General features: G+C 53.0%; 1 protein-coding gene across 15 annotated transcripts in view; it reads left to right on the top strand.

Moving 5' to 3' along the window:
* MAD1L1 (mitotic arrest deficient 1 like 1) overlaps positions 1–20,117 on the top strand; it is a 416,677-nt gene extending 396,560 nt beyond the window's left edge. For all 15 annotated transcript variants that reach the window (XM_026447217.1, XM_026447216.1, XM_026447218.1 and 12 more), the window contains one exon: positions 19,707–20,117. In XM_026447217.1, coding sequence (XP_026303002.1) covers positions 19,707–19,865 — 159 coding nt within the window. In that variant the 3' untranslated portion in view covers positions 19,866–20,117. The remainder of the gene's footprint in view (positions 1–19,706) is intronic.
* The last annotated feature ends 2,801 nt before the right edge of the window (positions 20,118–22,918 follow it).

Raw genomic sequence — 22,918 nt, forward strand, 5'->3', positions numbered from 1 at the left:
TCAGGAAGTTACCCTATATGGTCTAAAAGGGGGAAGAACCCTCAGTTCTGGGAATTGCCTACCCCTTTCCCAGAAAACTCATGAATAATCCACCCCTTGATTAGGATACAATCAAGAAATAACTATAAGTGTTAGTCAAGCAGCCCACGTCACTGCTCTGCCTATGGAGTAGCCATTCTTCTGTTTCTTTACTTTCCTAATAAACTTGCCTTCACTTCACTGTATGGACTCACCTCAAATTCTTTCTTGTACGAGATCCAAGAACGCTTTCATGGGGTCTAGATTGAGACCCCTTCCTGATAACATAGGTATTTCACATCTTTTTCAGATTTATCCCAAGTATTTTAGATTTTGATATTATTATAAAAGGGTTTTGTTTTTATGTTTAATTTCTGTTGCTACTATATAAAAACAATTCTTTTGTATATTGATCTTTTTATTTTGCAACTTCACTAAACTCATGTGTGAGTTCTAGTAGCTTCTTAGTATATCTGATGGGATTTTCTCCTTAGACAATGATATTATCTGTAAGTACACTTGGACTTCCACTTATCCACACTGGATGCTTGTGAAGTTCCTTGTTCTTGTGTTATTTCACTAGCTAGAACCTCCAGGATGATGCTGAATACAAGCAGTGAGAGTGAACATCCTTGTCCTGTTTCAGATCTGAAGGAAAAGCATCCAATCTTTAGCCATTAAGTGTGGTATTCTCTGTACGTCATTCATAGATACCCTTTCTCAGGCTGAGGAAGTTCTCTTCTAATCCTAGTTTGCTGAGAATTTATTTTATTTTATTTTATTTTATTTTTTTGAGGAATGCCTGTTGGGTTTGATCAGATGCTTTTTCTGCATTTATTGAGTTGATCATATGGTTTTCCTTTTGTACTTTGTTAATATATGGAATAACTTTGATTTTCTAGGGTTAAACCAACCTTGTATTCTTAGGATACACCCCACTTAGTCATAATACATTATCATTTTTATATGTTATGGGATGTGAATTGCTAACCGTTTTGTTTTGAAGTTTTGCATAAATATTCCTTATGGTTGTTCTATAGTTTTGGGGAACCTTGTAATGTCTTCTGATTTGTATATCATAGTAATGCTAGTCTCACAGAGTGAGTTGGAAGGCATTCCTCCTCTTCAGTTTTCTTAAAGAGATCATGTGGAATTCTTGATTAAAACAAACTGGAAAAAAAGAGTTAATGTAGAATTGATATTTCTTTTTTAAATGGTTGATACAATTCATCAGCAAACCCATTGAACCTTGAAGTTTTCTTCGTGAGGTTTTAGCTACACATCAATGTCTTGATAGACATAGGGTTATTCACATTATCTTTTTATTTTGTGGTGAGCTTTAGTAGTTTGTATCTTCAGAAGTTTGTCCGTTTTATCTGTTTTCAAAGGTATTGGCATAAAGTTATTCAAAATTTCTCTTACTATCCTTTTAACTCTGTAGGATCTGTAGTGCTGTCACCCCTCTTGTTCCTGATGTTAGTAATTGGTCTCTTCTCTTTTATTCCAGGTCAGTCTGGCTAGAAACAGCTTTTGGTTTTATTATTTCTACTGGTTTTTTGTTTTCTTTCACCAGTTGTTGCTTTGATCTTTATTTTCTTTCTTCTGCTTACTTTGTCTAATTTGCCCTTCTTTAGTTCCTAAAGGGCAGAGCTGAAGTCTCTGATTTGAGACCTTTCTTCTTTTTTTAATGTGGACATTCAGTGCTATAAGTTGCCCCCTAGTTTCTACTTTAGTGGCATCCCACAAATTCTGATATTTTGTTTTTATTTTCATTCAGTTCAAATCACTTACTAATCTCCCTTTTTATTTCTTCTTTGATCTATGGGTTATTTGGAAGTGTGTTGGTTTCCACATTTTTTAAAAATCTCCAGATTCCATTCTATTACTAATTTCTCATTTAATTTCATTGTAGTCAGTGAACATTCTCAGAATGGTCTGAATCCTTTTACTTTTTTTAGAGACGGAGTCTCGTTCTGTCACCCAGGCTGGAGTGCAGTGGCACAATCTCGGCTCACTGCAACCTCTGCCTTCCGGGTTCAAGTGATTCTCCTGCCTCCTACCTCAGCCTCCCAAGTAGCTAGGATTACAGGCATGTGCCACCACACCCGGCTAATTTTTGTATTTTTAGTAGAGACAGGTTTTCACCAGGCCGGGCTGTCTCAAACTCCTGATCTGATCCACCTGCCTTGGCCTCCCAAAGTTCTGGGATTATAGGCGTGAGCCACTGGATCCAGCCACATTTCTTGAAATTTGTTTTAAGATCCATCCAGAATGTTACTGCCTTGGTAAATGTTGTGTGTGTGCTTGAAATCTGTGTGTATCCTGTGTCCCACTGGAATGTGCTGTATTGATGTCACGTAGCTGACATTTTTAATAATGTTTGCAAAGCTTCTCTGTCCTTGCCAATTTTCTGTCTTCCTGTTCTATCAGTTATTGATAGGAGAATATTGACACTTCTGACTATAATTACAGGTTTCTCTATTCCTTCTTGCATTCCAGTTTTTGTTTCCTATATAACCCTTTTATCATTATGAAATGACCTTTATTGCTCGTAATATTCTCTGCTCTGAAATCTTTGTCTGATACAGAGTTGCACTGTCAATAAGTAACCTTGGATATATCATGGATTTGGTTCCAGACCGCTGTGATTAAGCCAATATCACAATCGAGCGAGTCCCATGAATTTTGTTTCCCAGCACATGTAAAAGTTCTGTTTATCCTGTACTGTAGTCCATCAAGGGTACAATAGCATTATGTCTTTAAAAAACCATGTACATGTCCTGATTTTAAAAATACTTTATTGCCAAAAAATGCTAGTGATCACCTGAACCTTTAGCCAGTTGCAATCTCTTTGCTGGTGGAGGTTCTTGCTTTCATGGTGATGGCTGCTAACTGATCAGGGTGGTGGTTGCTGAAGGTTGGGGTGACAGTTTCTTAAAAACACCAACGGACTGAGTGTGGTGGCTCACACCTGTAATCCCAGCACTTTGAGGGGCCAAGGCAAGTGGATCACTTGAGGCCAGGAGTTCAAGACCAGCCTGGCCAACATGGTGAAACCCCGTCTCTACTACAAATATAAAAATTAGCCGGGTATGGTGGCATGTACCTGTAATCCCAGGTACTTGGGAGGTTGAGGCATAAGAATTGCTTGAACCTGGGAGGCGTAGGTTGCAGTGAGCTGAGATCCCGCCCTTGCACTCCAGCCTGGGCAACAGAGCACGACTCCATCTCAAAATATTAAAAAAAAAAAAAAAAAAAAAAAACAGCTATGAAGCTGACCACATTGACTCTTCCTTTCATGAAAGATTTCTCTGTAGCATGCAATGCTCTCTAATGCCATTTTGCCTACAGTAGAACTTCTTTCAATCTTGGAGCCAGTCCTCTCAACCCCTCAAACTGCTTTATCAACCAAGTTTATGTACTTGGCTGTCATTTTTCAACAATGTTCACAGTATTTTCACCAGGAGCAGATTCCAACTCAAGAAGCCACTTTCTTTGGTCATTCATGAGAAGCGGTTCCTCATTCATTCAAGCTTGATCATGAGATCGCAGCAATTTAGTCACCTCTTAAGGCTCTGCTTCTAATTCTAGTTCTCTTGCTATTTTCACCACATCTGTCCATCTTCCTCCACTGACATCTTCTTGAACCAAGTCATCCATGAAGGCTGGAACCAACTTCTGCAGACTCCTGTTAATGGTGATACTTTGACCTCCTCCTGTAAATCACTAATGTTCGTCATGGCATCTAGAATGACGACTCCTTTCCAGAAGGTTTTCAGTTGACTTTGGCCAGATGCATTAGAGGAATCACTACCTGTGACAACTATAGCCTTACAAAATGTATTTCTTAAATAATAACACTTCAAAGTCAATTGTTCCTTGATCTAGGGGCTGCAGGATGGATGCTGTGTTAGCAGTCATAGAAACAACGTTAGTCTCCAACATCTCCATCAGAGCCCAGTAACTAGCTGCATTGTCAGTGAGCAACAATATTTTGAAAGGAGTTTTGTTTTCTGAGCAGGAGGTCTCAACAGTGGGCTTAAAATATTCAGTGCACCCTGCTGCGTTTGAACAAATGTGCTATCATCCAGGCTTTGTTGTTCCGCTGTTAGAGCAGAGAGAGAGAAGACTCAGCATCATTCGTAAGGGCCACAAGGGCTCATTTACCGTCCTGAAAATCTCCATATTAGCAGTAAGGCTGTTTTGCTTTCTTATCATTCATGTGTTCATTGGAACAGCCCTTGTGATTTCCTTTAGGAACTTCTCCCTTGCAGGCTAGCTGTTTGGTGCAGGGGACCTAGCTTTTGGCCTGTCTTAGTTTTCAACATGCTTTCCTCATTAATTATCTCTAGCTTTTAATTTAATGTGAGAGACACATGAGTCTTCTTTCACTTGAATGCCTAGAGGCCATTCTAGGGTTATTAACAGGCCTGGTTTCAATGATGGTTGTGTCTCAGGGAATGGGGAGGCCCCCAGAGAAGGAGAGAGATGGGGGACAGCCAGCTGGTCAGCAGAGTAGTGAGAGCACACGCACATTTATCATTTAAGTTTGCTATCTTATGGGCACTGTGGCGCTCCAAAACAATTAAAATGGTGATATCAAAGATCACAGATGACAGACTACCATAACAGATATATTAATAATGAAAAAGTTGGATATATATGTGACACAGACATGAAGCAAATTCATGCTTTTGGAAAAATAGTGCCGACAGACTTGCAGACACAGACATTAAACTTGTGAAAAATGCAGTGTCTGTGAAGCACAGTAAAGCAGCATGGGAAGAAGCAAGGTGTGGCCACTTGAACGCAGGGTGAACTGGCTTCTGTGAGCGTGCTGTATCTGCTTCACGTTACTGTTAATCTACTCTGTCTTCAAGTTAAAATGTACTTCTTAAAAGCAGGATATAGCTGAGGCATAAAATCTGACAATCTCTGCCTTTTTACTGGGGTGTTTAGGCCATTTACGTTTAAATTGATTACTACTTTGATTAGATAAGTCTGTCATCTTGTTCCTTGTTTTCTGTCTGTCCTGTCTGTCCTTTTGTTCCTTTTTCTTCCCTCTTTTTCTGCCTTTCTTGGAGTTCATGTGTCTCCTTTTTTGATTTGTTAACTGTATTTCTGACAGGTTGTGTTAGGATTTAGGGTGTAGATCTTTAACTTAACACACTTATCCTCAAATGATGCAACACCACCTTATGTGAGTGTGAGAACCTGACAGTCATGTACTTCCAGTCTTCTCCTTCCTGCCTTAGTCCTCTGCTTGTAATATATTTTATTTATGCACATGATAAACCCCACAATACTTTGTTTTTATTTCTGTTTAGTCAGTTATCTTTGAAAGATACGTAAATAATAGTTGTAAATGTTGTGTATGTCTGCACATGCAGCTCCCACCCCTCATTCATGGAAGCAGTAGGGGTGTTCTTCCTTCTTCTTGTGTAAGCCCATGATTGCTTTTATTTTTATTTATTTTTTTGAGACAGAGTCCCCCTCTCTCACCCCAGGCTGGAGTACAGTGGCGCGATCTTGGCTCACTGCAACCTCCACCTCCCGGGTTAAAGTGATCCTCCTGCCTCAGCCTCTCAAGTAGCTGTGATTACAGGATGCGCCACCACACTTGGCCAATTTTTGTATTTTTAGTAGAAACAGGGTTTCACCATGTTGACAAGGCTGGTCTTGAACTCCTGACCTCAGGTGATCCACCCACCTCGGCCTCCCACAGTGCTGGGATTACAGGCGTGAGCCACCGCGCCCGGCCTGCTATGTAAGCCCCTGTTGGCATCCTCATTTTCCTTCTGTCTGAAGAGCTTTGTTTAATATTCTTGCAGTGTGAATCAGCTGCTTTTGGATATTTTCATTGCACACCTGAAGAAGTCTTTATTTGGGAGGAGATATTTCCACCGGGCGGAGAATTCTGGGCTGTTTGTTGTCCTTCTGTACTTTACAGAGCTGATCTCACTGTCTTCTTAATTCCAGCATTTCCTCCGAGAAGTCTGCTGTCATCCTCGTCTTCGTTCCTCTGTAGGTCAATTGTCCTTTCTTCCTCTGACTGCTTTTAAGATGTCATCTGTGCTACTGGTTTTGAGCAGTTTGATTATGATATACTTTGATGTCGTTTTTACCTTTTTTTTTTTTTTTTTTTTGGTGGTAGTGGTTGGGGTTCTTTGAACTTCTCAGATCTCTCAGTTTACACTTTTCCACCCATTTCAGAAAACTGGGGCCATTACTTTTTTAAGACTCTTTCCCTGTGCCCACCATTGGCGACCAGTCCTTGACTAACATCGCTGCAGAACTCAGTGGCTCATGGCTTCTGAGGTCAGGAGTCCAGGTGGGGCTGAGCTGGCTCTCTGCTCAGGGATCTCCCAGCCACAGTCCTCTTGGCTCTGCTGGGGAAGGTCCCACGTCCAGGTGCACCCACGTGGCTGTCAGAAGGATTCAGTTTCTCCTCCGTGGTTGGGCTGCTGGGCTTGGTTCCTACGGCAGCTCCTTGCCACACGGGCAGCTCACCCACAGCAGCTGGCACGTCAGAGGTCCAAGAACCAGGGTGGGAGCCGCAGAAGTCACGGCTGCTGTGGCGCGATCGCAGCGGGGACAGCCAGCACTTGCGCCACACTTGCCGTCAGCCGTAAGTCACGCGGAAGGGCTGGCGCTGCTGCGGGTGATGCCTGGAGGTGGGGCCGTTTCAGATGTGCCACCAGCCCGCCTCCGAGACTCCTACCCCATGTGTGTCGGGCCACGTGACATCGCCCCACAGCCCACGCCCTCCTTGTGTGCTGCTGCTTTATATTTATGTTTCTTCCTTGTTGTTTGTATGCACTTTCCTTTCTTTTTCTCGTCTGTTTCATCTCGGACGGTTTCCGTGGTTGTGTTTGCAGGTTGACTGATCTTGCTTCCACGATGTCTGACCCGGCGTGGATCCGTCCTCCGCCCTCGTTGTCTTCATCCTTAGAAGGTCAATTTGGCTCTTTTTTGTCCCTTTTATGTCTGTCCTCAGCTTTTTGGGCATATGGAGTAAAGTTACAGTGACTTAAATGTGATTTACTGCTTCTGACGTCAGGTCAGCCCTAGGCTTGCTTCACTCGGCTGATTTTCTCTTCGTTGGGTACTGCGAGGGTGCGTGTGCGTGTGCATGCGCGTGCCTGTGCATGCACGTGCGCGTGTGTGTGCCTGTAAATATTAGTGAGCTCTGTTCGGAGACACCGTTCAGGTACTTGGAAACAGCCTGGTCGTCTAGGTCTCGGTTCAGGAAGCGTGAGGTGGGCGCAGGGCAGCATCCGTCTGTCTGGGGCTCACACCTCCCCTTGCTGAGGGGTGCCCATCTCAGTGCTGTGCCCCGGAGCCACCTAGTTCTCAGGCTTTCCCGCAAGGCTGCTGGAGACAGGCGTTGCTCCAGCCCAGTGTGAGCCTCAGGTGCCGTTTTCTGGGTTTTTCTCTCTCATGCTCCAGGTTTTCTCAGCCTCTCACTGAGCACTCCAGGGAACTCAGCCCTCCTCTCCGGCACTCTGTCCTGCGCCCTGGCTCCAGCTCCAGCCCTGTCCTTCAGCTCAGGTCCCCGAGGCCCTGCCTGGGCCGTGATCAGTCTCCCCGGGCTCACCCCATCTCTCAGGGTCCGCCACCCTCCCTGACCGAAAACTGTTGTTTCACATTTTATGCCTCATATTCCGGCTGTTTCAGATGGCAGGTGCATCTGTCCGTGGGGCTCTGTCTCGGCCAGACACTGCCAGCAGCCCTCTGAGGTGGGAAAATAGACATTTTGTCTCCATTTTATATTCAGGAAACTTCAGCTCAGAGACAAACTGATGGGCCCCGAGGGCCATAACAGATAAGAGGGGCAGCCTCACAGGAAGGCGGGCCTGCATCTCCGGCCCTTCCCACACCACATCCCCAGCATCACATTGCCCTAAGCATGGCACTCCTCGAAACATCACCCCTAGCAGCGTGGGCCTTGCCTGGGTGGGAGGTGAGAAGGCGCAGAGGCCACTGATGTCCTCTCCTCTCCTCCTTATTCGGCTACAGCTGGAAGGGGTGGTGCTGTCTAACCCAGGCTCAGGAGAGGAGGACCCCACACCCAGGCGGGCTCAGGAGGGGAGGACCCCACACCCAGGTGGGGCCCAGGGAGCCACTGGGCGCCAGCTGTGCTGCAGCTCCTCCCTCCTCACCCGCGTGCCTGAGCTGAGCACCCGTCCCATCTGCCTGCCATGTCCCCTCTTCCCTTAACCTTCACTGTGCTCTGTGCTCCTGCTGCCCTCAGGGCCAGTCCCTGTCTTTTAACCCACAGTCAGCCCCCTCTCCCTCCTTCTCCATCCCCGCCACCTCCTCTAACTCATCCCTGTGGCCTCCATGCCCTTCCATGGCCCTTGTAGCCCCCTGTGGCAGATGCCACTTACAGCAGGGGCTGCGCAGGCCACCCCACCCTGCGCCGGCGCCCCACTCCCTCCGCTGCCCTCCGGCTGCGGCTGCAGGAGCAGCTGTGTGTGGCTCTAAAGCAGAGCGCCTGTGTGCGAGGGGGAGCTGTATAAATAGAATAATAATAATAATAATTGTTGGTTTGGGATTTTTCTGCGACTGCTGGGGTGCCTGGCCTTGCCCGCCCCGCCAGTCACTCTTGAAGGAAAGGTCACCCTCGCCGGGAAGATAAACCCCAATAACGCTGGTATAATTAGCACAGGCAGTATTTAGATGCTTTCCTCGGTACAATTAGGCAGGAATAATTGGCTGAGCTATTTTCCCCGTGCCGGACACGCTTTTTGCCAGCTTCCGTTCTTTGGAACTTCATGCTGGGACATTTGTTCTCGGCGTTCTGTCCAAGCTGTCCTGACCCAGTTGCTGCCAGGCCCTGGGCGCGGTGCTCGCGTGGCAGCATCTGCGAGGCCTCCTTTGGGCCCGGCTTCATCGCCTCCCGAGGGACACCGGAGGGACAGGGGCGGAGAGAGATTTGGGAGCTGAGGGCCACACAGCAGGGTGTCCTGGGGTCAAACCTGGACCTCCGGACCAGGAGCTCTGAGGAGCTGAGCTGGGCTGGGCCAGGGGCCAGGGGACCTGTGCAGGGTGGGGCTGGGCCGGTCGGTCATGGGCATCCATGAGGGAGTGAGGCCGTGAGCGGGGGAGTCAGGCATGGGCTGGAACAAGTCCTGTGACCAGCCTGGAGGAGGAGTCCCTCGGCGGAGGTAGCAGACCAGAGGCGGGAAGCTTGCTGTCTCCCCGCTGAGAGCACAGACAGGCCAGGCAGCAACTATCAGGACGCAGCGGTGGCTGCTGCTCCGGGGTCACCCTTGGGCCATGGATGTGCAGCAGGCACAGACTCCTGCGCAGAGCCCCTCTGTAATGTGTGAGGCTGCCAGGGGTCCTTGGTATCCCGGTCTGAAGTTGTGTAGACCACGGTAGCGCCAGCCACTTTCACGCTGCACCCGGCAGGCTCAGCACAGTCGACGTTATCACTCCCAACCTGCGGGATACAGATCACTGCCGCTGAGTCATGAAACCGGGCCGGGACTGCACTGACCTCTAACCCCGGGGCGGGGACCGTGCTGACCTCTAACCCCGGGGCGGGGACCGCGCTGACCTCTAACCCCGGGGCGGGGACCACGCTGACCTCTAACCCCGGGGCGGGGACCGCACTGACCTCTAACCCCGGGCTGGGGACCGCGCTGACCTCTAACCCCGGGGCCGGGACCGTGCTGACCTCTAACCCCCAGCAGCACCCGCGGGGGTGAGGGCACACATTACCCAGGTCTATCACCTCTGGACCCTGACGCCGTGGTCCAAGGCCTTCAGCCCCTGAGACTCTTTAGGGGAGCGAGGGCGGCCCTGGCCATGGAGGCTCATGCAGAGCCGTGTGCACGGTGAGACTGCCCAGTACTGTTCACAGCGCTCAGATGGGCACCGCAAAGACCCGTGGACAGACAGACAGCTGTGCCCCACCTGAGATTCGCCCAAGCCCAACCTGGGTGCCCTGGCCACTGGTTGCCAAGGGGCGTGGGCCTGTGTCTCACACCTCAGCAGCAGCCTTGTGGTGGCCTCAGTAGGCTCTGCTGTGGCCACCCGACCAGCACCACCCACCCCTACCGGCTGGCTGAGCTCACACTGTGACCTACACCCAGCGTCTGTGGTGCCACCAGCCAAGATGCCAGCCATGACGCCAGCGTGGTACCCCAGGACATCTGGGGCAGGTGGGCGGGCAGCATCGGCCTCAGCAGCCCACAGAGGGGCTTCCCACAGAGTGTCCGGAGATGCTCCAGGCAGATGGGCAGACGGGGGCCTGGGCAAGACGCCTGAGGGTTGCAGGCCAGGTGGGTAAGGATTGGTGCTTGCATGTGTCGATAGTGCTCATCGACCTGTCTCAAAGCTGTTCCGCCCTTGCAGATATAATTTAGATATACTTTTTTGCTAATTACAAATGTGCAGCATATAGAAAAATCTGGAAAATGCAGAGAACCATGAGTCACTTTCCATCCCAACACTCCGAGTTAACCGCCGTTAGCATTTTGATGATTTTCTAAGGGTCCTTTTGCACTTTGTGTGGGTGTGTGTGTGTCGTGTCACAGTGTGAACTTGCAGGTTTTCTCACCCCTGAAGTTCAAGGCTGACTCTCGGTGGACGCAGCTGAGTCTTCTCCCCGGCTCGCCCCACGTGTGCATGAAAGTGCCTGGGATGCGTCAGATTCTCAACTTGAGAAGCCCAGAGCGTCTTTTGAAGCTGAAAACGCTTTGATTTCCTTACAGCCTCAAGACAAAAAAAAAATCTCTCCTTCCCTGGCTTTGAGAGCAGGTGTCTTCTACAAGCAAGGTTCACAGGGACCTGCGGCTGCCCTGGCGGAGGCCAGCCAGGCACGTCCATCTCCTCTCCCGCGGGTCCTGGTGGGGGAGCCTCTGTGGGAAGCCTGGGGGCTGTGGGACCTGGCAGACAACCAGTCCCGCTTCAGTGAGGTGGGGACAAGGCTGGGAGCAGCCCGCTTCCCGGTAGAGGCCATCTGATGGCGCCGGGGCACGGGGCAGCCGCCGTCCTCGTGGCTCGGGGTCATGTGGGCACAGGGTTTCCTCATCCCAATGTGCTTGGCGTCTCCCCTGAGCCCGGTGATTTTACGCACCTGACTTGGTTAGTCTCAGCCGTGCCCAGTTTGCAGACCGGGCTCAGAGAGGTGTTTCCATGTGCCCAGGGTCACGCAGCTTCCTGGTGGCCAAACCCAAGGTTAGAAGCTATAGGTCTGATGGGTGTGAAAGCCCCCGATGCCGGCAGCTCTGCCCCGAGGCCCACACAAGCAGGTGGCGTAAGAGGGGAGGCGTTGGGGCCAGCAGTGCTCAAGTCAGGATGGAGCCGTTTATGTGGAAGGTCTGTCGAGGGTGTGTGGTGGCGGCTGGGAGGTGGTGGCAGGCTGACTGCCTGCTGTTTGCCTGCAGTGTCTAGGCCCAGGAGAGGGAGCAGTCCCGGGTCAGGACCCAGCTGCGGGGTACCCCATCCTCATGGACCTTGCTTCCTGCCCTCCCCCCCTCAACAAATGGGCCCCCAGCATAACTTCCCCTGAGGGCTCCTGTCCTCTCCCCACACACAGCCCTGCTCGGGAGTGGAGCTTGCAGCACCGAGGAGAGGAGGACTGGGCTTCAGGGAAGCAGGCGCCTGGAGCTGTGTCCACTTAGGCACATGGCGCTTGCAGATCTGACCATGGACTGTTCATGCCTCCCCTGGCCCAGCAGCTGCAGCTTCTCATCTGGAACAAGGGGGTGCTTCTCCCAGGAAGGCCAGTGGGAGCAAGGCTGTGTCTAAGAACGCCTGGGTGCTCTGTCCTCACGATGAACCCTGATGCCACAGCCCCAGCCTCTCTGTCCTCACGGTGGCCCCTGATACCACAGTGGCGTCTGTGCCCAGGCCCCTCTCCAGACCAGTGAGGTCTGTCCTGGGAAAAGAGAGAAGCAAGACAGATGTGGGCCTTGCCCTGTGGGGCCGGGGCACAGGCAGGAATCCCACTCTGGCTACTGCAGTCACCTCTCTGGGTTCTGTGCACTGGCCCCTCCAGGTGCCAGGGTCCCCTGTGGCTGTGGCCTTCCGGGAGAGATGGGCAGGGAGACGCTGGCACCCTGTCGTGTAGTTTGTCCTTTTATCTGCTTCACAGGCTCTTTCACTGTACAATTTCCTAAATTTTGGTGAGGCCCATGTATCCATTTTAATTTTATTCTATGGATTGTGCTTTGGTGTTGAGTCTTAGAGCTCTGCCTCATCCAGATCCTGAAGATTTCTTTTTTAAAATGATTCTGTGTTTTACATGTAAGTTCATGATACAGTTTGAGTTAAATTTTATATGAGGTGTGAGGTTTCAGTCAAAAAAATTTTTTTTTAACTACGTACATCCAGCTGCTCTGGCACCAGCTAAGACAAGACTGTCCTTCCTCCACTGAAGCGCCTTTGTGACTTTTTTGTGACTTTTCTGTATCAATTAATAGGATCATATGTTGTTTGCTCTTTAACCTGTTGATATAGCAGATTACGTTGACTGATTTTTCAAATACCAAACTAGCCGTGTACACCTAAACTTTAAGTCCCACGTGGTCACGGTATAATATTCTTTGTTAGAAAGTGGCCCGGACGTGTCTGTGGGTCTGTTTCAAGTTCCTTTGTTCTGTTCCACTGGTCTCCACATCTCCCCTCCAGCCGCTGCCCCAGCCATGTCTGTCTGACATAGGAGCCATATAACGCTGTGTTGTAGCTGTACAGTTCTCAACATCAGGAAGGGCAGTTCCTCCACTCTCCTTTTTTGGAATTGCTTTCCGTATAAATTTTAGAATAATCTTGTGTATCTCTACAAAAACAACAACAAAAAAAATCATGCTGGCCAGGCATGGTGGCTTACGCCTATAATCCCAACACTTGGGGAAGCCAAGACAGGAGGATTGCCTGAGCCCAGGAGTTCGAGACCAGCCTAGGCAATATAGGGAGACCCCATCTCTACAAAAAACAGCCATGAGTGGTGGTGTGCACCTGTAGTTCCAGCTGCTTGGGATGTTGAGGCAGGAAGATTGCTTGAGGCTGCAGTGAGCCAAGACAGCACCACTGCACTCCAGCCTGGGTGACAGAATAAGACCCTGTTTCAAAAATATATATTTATGCTGAGGTTTAGATAGCAATTACATTAAAACCAAAGATCAATTTTGGAAACATTGATGTATTTACTATGTTGAGTCTTCCAGTTCATAAACATTATATCTATTTATGCAAACATTCTTTTGATTCATCAGTATTTCCTAACTTTCTGCAGACACTGTGCAAGTTTTTGTTAGATTTATACCCAAGTATTTAAGATGTTCTATAAATTGTATTGCCTTTTAATTTTGCTTTTCACTTGTTTGCAATTGCTTTATAGAAATGTGGTTGATTTTTGCATGTTCATCTTATTTCCTGCAACCTTCGTGAACTCACTTAGTGTTTGAGGAGTTTTCTGCAGATTGCTCAGGGTTTTCTACGTGGGCCATCATGTCATTTGCGAGTAGGGACAGTTCGTTTCTTTTCCAATCCCTGTGCTGCTGTTTTCCTTTTCTTACCTTCGTGCCCTGGCGTGAGGAGCTCCTGTGCTGGGTTGAGGATGAGTGGGGAAAGCCAGCTCCCCGCTGACCGAACGAGGGAAGGCAGCCAGACTCTTCCGCGAAGCAGTGTGAGTGGAGGGTTCTTCGTGGAGGACGTTCCCTTGATTCCTGCTTTGCAAGAGTTCCTTTCAGGAATGGAGATTAGGCCGGGCGCGGTGGCTCAAGCCTGTAATCCCAGCACTTTGGGAGGCCGAGACGGGTGGATCACGAGGTCAGGAGATCGAGACCATCCTGGCTAACACGGTGAAACCCCGTCTCTACTAAAAAATACGAAAAAACTAGCCGGGCGAGGTGGCGGGTGCCTGTAGTCCCAGCTACTCGGGAGGCTGAGGCAGGAGAATGGCGTAAACCCGGGAGGCGGAGCTTGCAGTGAGCTGAGATCCGGCCACTGCACTCCAGCCTGGGCAACAGAGCAAGACTCTGTCTCAAAAAAAAAAGGAATGGAGATTAAATTTTATCAAATGCTTTGTCTGTGTCAACAGGATCATAGCATTGTTTTTCTTTAGCCTGTTGATAGGGCAGATAACATTGATTGATTTTCAAATTTGAACTAGCCTTTGTTTTACACCTCAACTGAATCTTTCTTGGTCAGGGTGTGTACTCTTGTTTGTATATTACTGGATTCCATTTGTTAGTATTTGTTGAGTATTTTTGCATCCAAGTTCATGAGAGACTGATACTTATTTTTCTGTGTGTGCGCGCGCCATCCTTGTTGGTTTCAGTACAAGGTTAATAGCGGAAAGGTGTTTCCCTGTCTTTTGTTAACTGAAAAGGGATTGTGTAAAATTGGTATTAATTCATATTTAATGTTCAGTAAAACTTTCCAGTGAAACCATCTGGGACTGGAGATTCTGAGTAGCATTTTAATTACAACAAACTTGATTTATTTATCGGTTATAGGACTACCCAGGCTGTCTATTTTATCTTGGCACATTTTGGTAGTGTGTGGTTCTCCAGGAATCCGTCCAGTTCTTTATGAGCATCAAGTTTTGTCATATTTTTTATTGTTATTTTAATAGCTTCTGGATCTATTATAATATTTCCATTTCATTTCTGATACTGGTCATTTCACTCTTTTTAATCTTTGTCAGTTTTGCTAGGGGTTTATCAATTTTATTGTTGTTGGTCGTCTTAAAAAATTTTTGAGGCCGGGCGCGGTGGCTCAAGCCTGTAATCCCAGCACTTTGGGAGGCCGAGACGGGAGGATCACGAGGTCAGGAGTTCGAGACCATCCTGGCTAACACGGTGAAACCCCGTCTCTACTAAAAAAAAAAAAAAAAATTTTTGAGACAGGGTCTCACTCTGTTGCCCAGGCTGGAGTACAGTGGTGTGATCATAGCTCACTACAGCCTCAAACTCTTAGGCCCAAGTGATCCCAAAGAGCTGGGGCTACAGGTGCATGCCACCACACCTGGCTGATTGATTATAGAGATGGGATCTCACTGTGTTGTCCAGGCTCTTCTCAAACTCCAGGGCTCAAGCAATCCTCTCACCTTGGCCTCCCAGAGTGCAAAGATTACAGGCATAAGCCCCTGTCCGTGGCCGGCCTTGTTGCTATTTTTTAAAGAACCAGTTTTTGGTTTTAAGAACTGTCTTTTGTTTTCCTGTTCATTCCTACTTTTATTATTTCCTCCTCCTGCTTCAGGCTTGTTTTGCCCTTCGTTTCTTAAAGTAGGAATTTAGAGAATTGATTAGAGATCTTTCCTCTTTTCTGATACAGGCATTGAGTGCTGTCAGTTTCCATCTAAGCACTGCCTTGGGTGCGTCCGGCAAATTTTATTATGCTGTATTCTTGTTTCCATTCTGTTCTGTTTTATTTCCTTCGAGGCATCCCATTTGACTTGTGGATTACGTTGAAGTGTGCTATTCAATTTTCAGGCACTTACCCAGTTTTCCTGTTTTCTCTGACTGGTTTCTGGTTTTGATGTCCACTGGTGTGGCCGCCACCTCTTCACACCACCCCACAGATGAACAGGATTCACATAACTTCCCAGTATCTCAAAGCAGCATCGTTTCCGTTTCCTGCGTGTTTTCTCATTTTAATGCATTATTTCAGCTTTGCTTGTTTGAGCCAGGACTCCGGGCTTCCTTCATTCCGTCTCTAGCTTCCTCCCCTCGAGGAGTTGCTCTGGGACCCTCAGCACCAGGGGGTCTTGCTCTCGACAGGAATCCCTCACAGTTCCCCCTTGGCCTCCGAGCCCCACCACATCCTGCGGTTGGTGGTGTGTGGAGAGAGGCGCTGTCTCTGCTCTCCAGGTGCCTCGTCAGCCCGCACTCCTCCCTCACTCCGTGTCTGTTGTCCGTGCCCCCTGGGACACCACGGGGCTCAGATCAGGGGATGGCAGGACCAGCGCTTAGTAAGGCCCCGCAGCCCCAGGTACCGTATGAGCACTGCAGAGAGACCTGCTCACGTGGCAGAGCTGGAATGGGGCCAGGCATGCACTCCCCAGCCCACATGTTCCACAGACGAGCTGCAGAGGCACCCGACCCTCCAGGGCAGGCCCACTCTGCTTCCAGAGGGGCAGGTGAGCCCCAGGCCAGGCCAGCCAGGGTCTGGGCTGGAGTGCAGTGGCCACAATGGACACTGAGAGTGTCTTCATTAAGAGTGAGTGTCTCAGTCTCCCCCAGGGCACCCGCCAGCCACACGGCCGCTGTGTGTGCAGACTAGACAGGTGGCAGCTCGGGCCGGCCAGACAGAAAGGAGAGGAAGCCAGAGCCAGCACACAGGCCGCCCCATAAATATTTCCAGCCACAGCCAACATGTCTCACTGGCAATTTGCTTTTTAAAAAATTGCGCTCTAATTTTAAGTGAGCAGCCCCTAATTACAGTGATTTACGAGGTACCTGGGGACTGTGTGATATTTGAACATGGCAGAGGGCTGAGCAGAGATGGATGGGCCGGGCGCCACTCATTCAGCACGTCCTGCTAATGCCAGAGTGCTGCTGAGGGTGTCGGACTGAGGCGGCCCCTCCCAATGCAGCCGGGTACGCTGGGGGAAACGGAGTCAGAGGTGGGGCGGCCCCTCCCAGTGCAGAACGGGTACGCTGGGGAAAACGGAGTCAGTGGGGCGGCCCCTCCCAATGCAGACCGGATACGCTGGGGGAAACGGAGTCAGAGGTGGGCTACAGGGCAGATTGACTTGTTCGCAGGGGGCTGGTGTTTTGCAAACGCTGGGTCTGCCTTTGTGTGGGGTTTGAGCTAGGAGAGTAGTACTGGTCGCTCCTGCCTGTCCCCGTCCACCCCCGCCCTAACCTGGAGGGCAGTGTGGAATCTTAGGGCATCATTCTTCCAGAGCCGCCTGAGGCCAGCAGAGAGGAGGTGCTGGAGGAGCCATGGGTGGGCGACCCGGCCTACCACTGGGAGCAGCTGTCTCGCTGACACTGGCAGGGTGCACCTGTTTCAAATAAAGAATGATCAGAGCTCACGCCTGTAATCCTCACCTTGTGGGAAGCTGAGGCAGGAGGATCACATCAAGACAGAAGTTTGAGACAAGCCTGGGCAACATAGCTAAAGTCTGTCTCTAAAAAACAATTTAAAAATTAGCCAGGTGTGATGGCACATGCCTGTAATTCCAGCTGCTCAGGAGGCTGAGGGGGGGTCACTTGAGCCCAGGAGTTCGAGGCTGCAGTGAACCATGATCATGCCACTGCACTCCAGCCCGGATGACAGTGAGACTTGTCTCTAAAAAATATAGATTTTTAGAAAAGAACGGCCAGGCTCCCAAAGCCTGCCAGCCTCTGAGGGCCAGGGAAGGTGGGTGCCTGGAGAACAGCTGTTCTTCGGTCCAGCCTGGCCGGAGTCTGTACCACAGTGCTCCAGGCCCAGCCAGGTTGCCAGCCCTGGGTTGGGAGGAGGGCGAAGGGCGGCCTAAGGAGACCTCTTCTCACACTGCCTCCCACCCCTGCCCGGCAGCTGCAGGAGAATCAGCCCCTCTGACATTTAGGGGGAGAAATTCAGAATCAAGAGCAGAACGCAGAAATGAAAGGATTTTCTCAGTAAAAGGTCAGAGTGGTTTCTCTTGTTTTTGTTTAAAAATGGTTTGTGTTGAACTATGACAAGGCCAAATGTATTAAGGCAGCAGGAACAGGGGGAGGGCAGGGGGACCGCCCCTGAGAAACAGGAGGTGCAGGAACAGGCCAGGCAGCAGGGGCCCGGGGGGCAGCACGTGCGCCAAAGGTGGGGTAGGGGGGCGGCGCCACCATCACAGCCGGGCCCAGCTCAGGTTCCGGTGGACGGGGAGCTGCCAAGACCAAGCTGGGTGCAGCCGGGCCGCCCTGTGGCTCCTGGGGAGGGTTCCCAGAGCGCTGCCTGCCAGAGGAGCGCTTTACAAAAGTTTCCTGAGCTCTGATGCACACACATGCGGCTCACCCTCAAGTCTACCGTTCCGTTCTTCCCGGCACATTCAGTGTCCGCCGCTACCACAGTCTAACCGTGGCGCCGTTCCACCGGCCCTGAGCCCCGATGTGCCCCTCCAGGACATATCCTGGGCATGGAGTTGTGCCTACTGGTCTTTGTGTCTGGCTGGGCATGTTTTTGGGGGTTTACTCACGTGGCAGCATGTCTCAGAGTTCAGCTGTACGAAGCAGTGTTGACGGGTAAACCCGGTTTTCTCTCTCCCTCGGACACTTGAGGACTGGTTCCGCTTTCCATCTGTTAGGATGGGATCATGCTGCCGCGGACATCGGCGCTCAGACCCCCCTGGCTGCGCACGCGGGCACGTGCTGGGCCCATGGACTCTGCGTTCAGCTCTTTGAGGAGCCGTCAGCTGTTTGCAGGGGCCGCACCACACACGCCCCCACCAGCGACGCGGAGGGTCGGATTCCCCTCCACCCAGCAGCTCGTGCTGTTTGCTCTCTGTGGCCGTCAGCGCGAGGCGGGTCCGCGTCTCACTCAGTGTGGTTCACGTTTCCCCGGTGCCCGGCATCCTGGCATGAGCTCGTTGGCCGTGTGTGGCTCTTCTCTGGAAAGATGTTCGAGGGCCCCTTAGTTGGGCCCTGTCCTCTTTATGGTGGAGTTGTGGGAGTTCAGGCATATTCTGGGTTCGGGACTTTTCAGGGACGTGGTTTGAGAGGGAGCTTTGTAGTGGGCTGGGTTTGTGTCCTGCCTGACCTGGGGCTGTGTGGGACACCTGCCAGCCCTGTGGACAGTCAGGGCCTGGGTGCCCACTGGGGCAGAACCAGCCAGCAGGCACCTGGGCAGATTTGTGCATCAGCGAGAAGTCGTTCCTGGTCGGAGCTGTCTGGAGACAGGGCACCCTGGCTTGGGAAGCAGGGGTCTCCCCGTATTTGGGTGTGTGTGTGTCACAGGTGTGTCCCCGCCCACCTGCGCCATCTCTGCTGTGGTCTCCAGAGGGGGAAGTGGTTCCACGCCAGAGCCCTCTGCCCCGTGCTGACCGGGGTGGGGCCTGCGGAGGGAGAGAGATGACCGAGTCCCTGCTCAGAAGGGCCTCTGTCCACTCCCCACAGCCCAGGATGGCGGCACAGCAGCTCGCTCAGACCTGCTGTGTGACCTGAACCCTGTAGGTCCTGCCCTGTGTCCCCTGGCACCTGCCGTGCTGTCTGGAAGCTCCTGGTCACCAGGCCATCTCCTCCTTGCCCATTCTCCAGTTACAGGAGGCTGCCCCCTGGGCTGCAGAACCCACAGTGCCAGACCCTGCCTGGTCCCAGCGCCCCTGCACCAGTGGGGAAACCTAGGTCTTGGGGCCGCAGGCAGTCTGGAAGGCATTGCGGGATCTGCCCAGGGAGTGGGGTCCTCCAGCCTCAGTGGAGAGTGGCCCTGGGGCCAGTCACAGGTGCGTACACAGGTGCTGGAGCCCCCCAGGCAGAGGAGGAAGGGGCGAGGCAGCAGCACCTCGGGTGGGCACACCCCGCAATGCCTGGGACCCCCAGCTGCCTGTGCACATGACAGTGTAGACGACAGAGACCCTGCCCTGGGTTAATTCAGTCCCTTTAGGTGACCTGGAATAAGGCCTGGCAGGGTTAGGCACACATCTACCCCTGTCCAGGTCCTCAGGCCGAGGGAAGCCCCATGGCTGGAGGGGCCGTGGAGGGAGGGAGGGGAGAGGGAGAGGCCTGCCAGGCTGACTGCTGTCCTGTCTCTTACCTGCCCCACAGGCCACCAGCCCCTCAGGCTCCAAGATGCAGCTGCTGGAGACGGAGTTCTCGCACACCGTGGGCGAGCTCATCGAGGTGCACCTGCGACGCCAGGACAGCATCCCCGCCTTCCTCAGCTCGCTCACCCTCGAGCTCTTCAGCCGCCAGACCGTGGCCTAGCCTGCAGCCGCTACGCTCGGCCTGACCTGCGGGTCCCCTGCCCCGCCAGCCACAGGCTGGGTGCACATCCTGCCTCTCCAGCCCCGCGGCAGCGGCATGACTGACAGACGCCGAGACCTACGTCGGACTTCTGCTGGGGCGGCCAGCACCCTCCCCACGTGCAGACCCTGTGTGTCCTGGAGCCTGGTGTATGGGCGTCGGCTGCCAGCCCAGGTTCCTCACCTTGTGAAATAAAGTCTTCTCCCCCAGACAGTCCCACCCACCCTGTGTGTCTGTGACCCAGCCCTAGCAGGGTGGGAGGGAGGAGGGGAAGGAGCTCTGTCAGCACGCCGCCATCCGTAGCCCAGCATTGAGGGGGTCAGGCATCTCCGCTCAGGGAATGCACAGCCAGCGCGCAGGTGGCAGCTGGGACCGAGGGTCCTTCCCACCACCATGGGCTGAGGCCCCTCCGCTTAGCAGCTTCCAGCTCTGCCTCGAGGCCGGGCCCCAGCTCCGGGGCTTCCCTTTGCTGATGGAACCCGGATGGAGACACAGGGGTTGGGGGGACTGTCTTCACAGATAAGGACGCATCGAGGGGAGACTGCCCTCTATGCCCATCACTCCAGGGCCAGGGGAGGGCCTGGACCTGGCTGGCAGCACCAAAGCCAGGGTGGGGTGACTCCGCCCCACAGGGCAGATGGAGCACCTGGCCCTCGAGGCTGGAGAGCGAGTCCCCTCCACTGAGCTCAATGGCCCCGGCCTTCTCCAGCCATGGGGAAAATGAGCCCGTGATTCAGAGGTACAGGTGCCGTTGTCTGAGCCCAGCGGAGGGGAGCTGGTGCAGCCAGGGGAACGGCCTCGCTGCAGAGATGCCGCTGTTGAGACGAGGGAGACCCGGGGCAGGGGCCAGGGGAGGAAGGACCAGGGAGGTGTGGCCCCTGCCTCCTGCCTGCGAACTGTGGGCCAGGGCCATGCCCAGGGATGCCGCCTCCACCCAGATTCCTCAAGGGCGGGGCAGCTCCAGCTCTGCCATCCCCGCCTCACCCCCCAGTTTCCACTCCCAGCACCCCCCGCCCACCATTAGAACACTCCGCCACAAACCCCGCTCCCAGCACCCCCCGCCCACCATTAGAACACTCCGCCACAAACCCCGCTCCCAGCACCCCCCGCCCACCATTAGAGCACTCCACCAGCCTCCGCAAACCCTTCATGAAAGCCCTTTTCCTCCAAGTCTCAGGGAAAGTTGGGGGGGGCCATCCTCTAAGTGGCCCCCTGGGAGAGATGGGTGTGCCCCCCAGCCTTGAGACAGGAGGCCCCTGATTCCTCCTGCATGTCCTCTCCCTACCCCCCAATGTCACCTTTCAGTGTTGGCTTCTGTTCCCGGGCACAAGGGGTTTGACAGAGGGGTCCTCAGAGGCCCGTGGGGTTCAGCTTCACAAGGCTTTGTGCGGGACGCAGGCTGTGCAGACAAGAGGAGAAGTGAGACGTTTCCACGTCAGGCAAAGGCTGTTCTGCCCTGGCTCAGCCCCGGACACACATGGCCTCAGACAGACACGGCCCCGCCAGAGCCGGGCAGCCACTGGCTCTCACACTGAAACCGGGAGTCCCAGACTGCCCGGCCCCATCGCAGCCCTGGGGCTGCCGCCACCCCACGTCTCAGCTGAGCACACCGGGGCCCACGCAAGATGCTGCTCCCATGGCCACAGATAATCAGAACGGGGCCCTGGTCTAGCCTTTGGGCTATCCTCCGCCAATACCCCCCAGGCCAGTTCCAGGGTCCTGGCACCCCAGCCCCCACCACCCTGCTTTCCCCATCACCATTCCTGCCAAGCCACAGCCTGAGAGCCGAGGTGCCTGTTCCCACCCACCCTTTCACCACCAGCAGCCCGGGTGACGGCCCCCCGACACACTTACGGAGCTGGGGCTTCCGGGACCGAGCCCCACTCAGCTGGCCCTTCAGGACCAGGGAGCCAGCGCCACCCTGGCTGTGAACACAGAGGGGCAGGGGTTGGTTCTTGTCAAGGCAATTTAGGAGATGGGGTCTGACTGGGCCCTGAAGGCGGGCGGGACCCCAACAGGTGGGAAGCAGGGATAGGGTGGGCCCAGAGGCTGGAGGTCAGGGGCTGTCCTGGGGGAGGACAGAGGGCTGGGCCCTCAGGCAGAACAGAAGCCTGCAGCCTCTGCCCCGGGGGCAGCAGGGGACGTGGTCCCTGGTGGGTGACAGCCAGGTCCAGGTCCAGGCAGGAGCCCCCCCAAAGGTGGTGGTCTTGATGGCAAGACCAGAGCTAAACTCCAGCCAGCCCAGGTAGGAATGGAATGTATCGGGAGGATTTGGGGCAGAGGCTGAGCAAACGGGAGGGTGGAGAGGTGGCTCAGCCTCAGGTGGCTCTGGCACTGACTCCCCTGGTGGACACACAGCCCACGGCTCCGGGACCCTGGGACCGCCGACTCTGCCATCACTGATGCCAAACCTGGTGGCCAAGGAGCACCGGCCACGGACTCCACCCACTCCAGAAACACCGCACCAGGGGATCCCACAGCCACAGACCCTGTGGCCACAGGACTCCACCCACTGTCCCCAAGTCCTTGTGTCACCTTCCCCAGATCTGAGGCTGCTGAACCTTCTGGTTGCTGCAGTCTGGGCCACTGCCCACACCTGCCTTCCACCCCGGCTTCTGTGGCAATCGGGACAGGCTTGGCAGCTAAAGGGCAACAAGCCCCCTGTCCCCAGGGCAACCTCACGTCCGCATCCGGACCCGGGGCTCCTTTCTGCCTTGGTCTCCCCTTCCCCCTCCACAGCCAGGCGTCTCCAAAGCACCTTACTTTCGGGGAGCCCAGAGCCGGCCCCTCCCCTGCCGGCTCCCCTGGAGGGTCTACACCAGGCTGGGCCCCCAGCCAGCACTGAGATGCACCAGCTCCGGCCGGCGGGCAGCTCTGCTCAAGATTGTGGGATTCTCCTTTCCCGGGAAGAGGCAGGGGTGGGGCTGGTGCAGCCCTCACACCCCCAAGGGACGTGTCTGGGTGGGCTGGAGAGAGCAGAGGTCTCTGATAACACGTGTCCCTCGCGGGCTGAT

The sequence above is a fragment of the Piliocolobus tephrosceles genome, chromosome 8 (genome assembly GCF_002776525.5).
Source record: "Piliocolobus tephrosceles isolate RC106 chromosome 8, ASM277652v3, whole genome shotgun sequence".
NCBI classification, from domain to species: Eukaryota; Metazoa; Chordata; class Mammalia; order Primates; family Cercopithecidae; genus Piliocolobus; species Piliocolobus tephrosceles.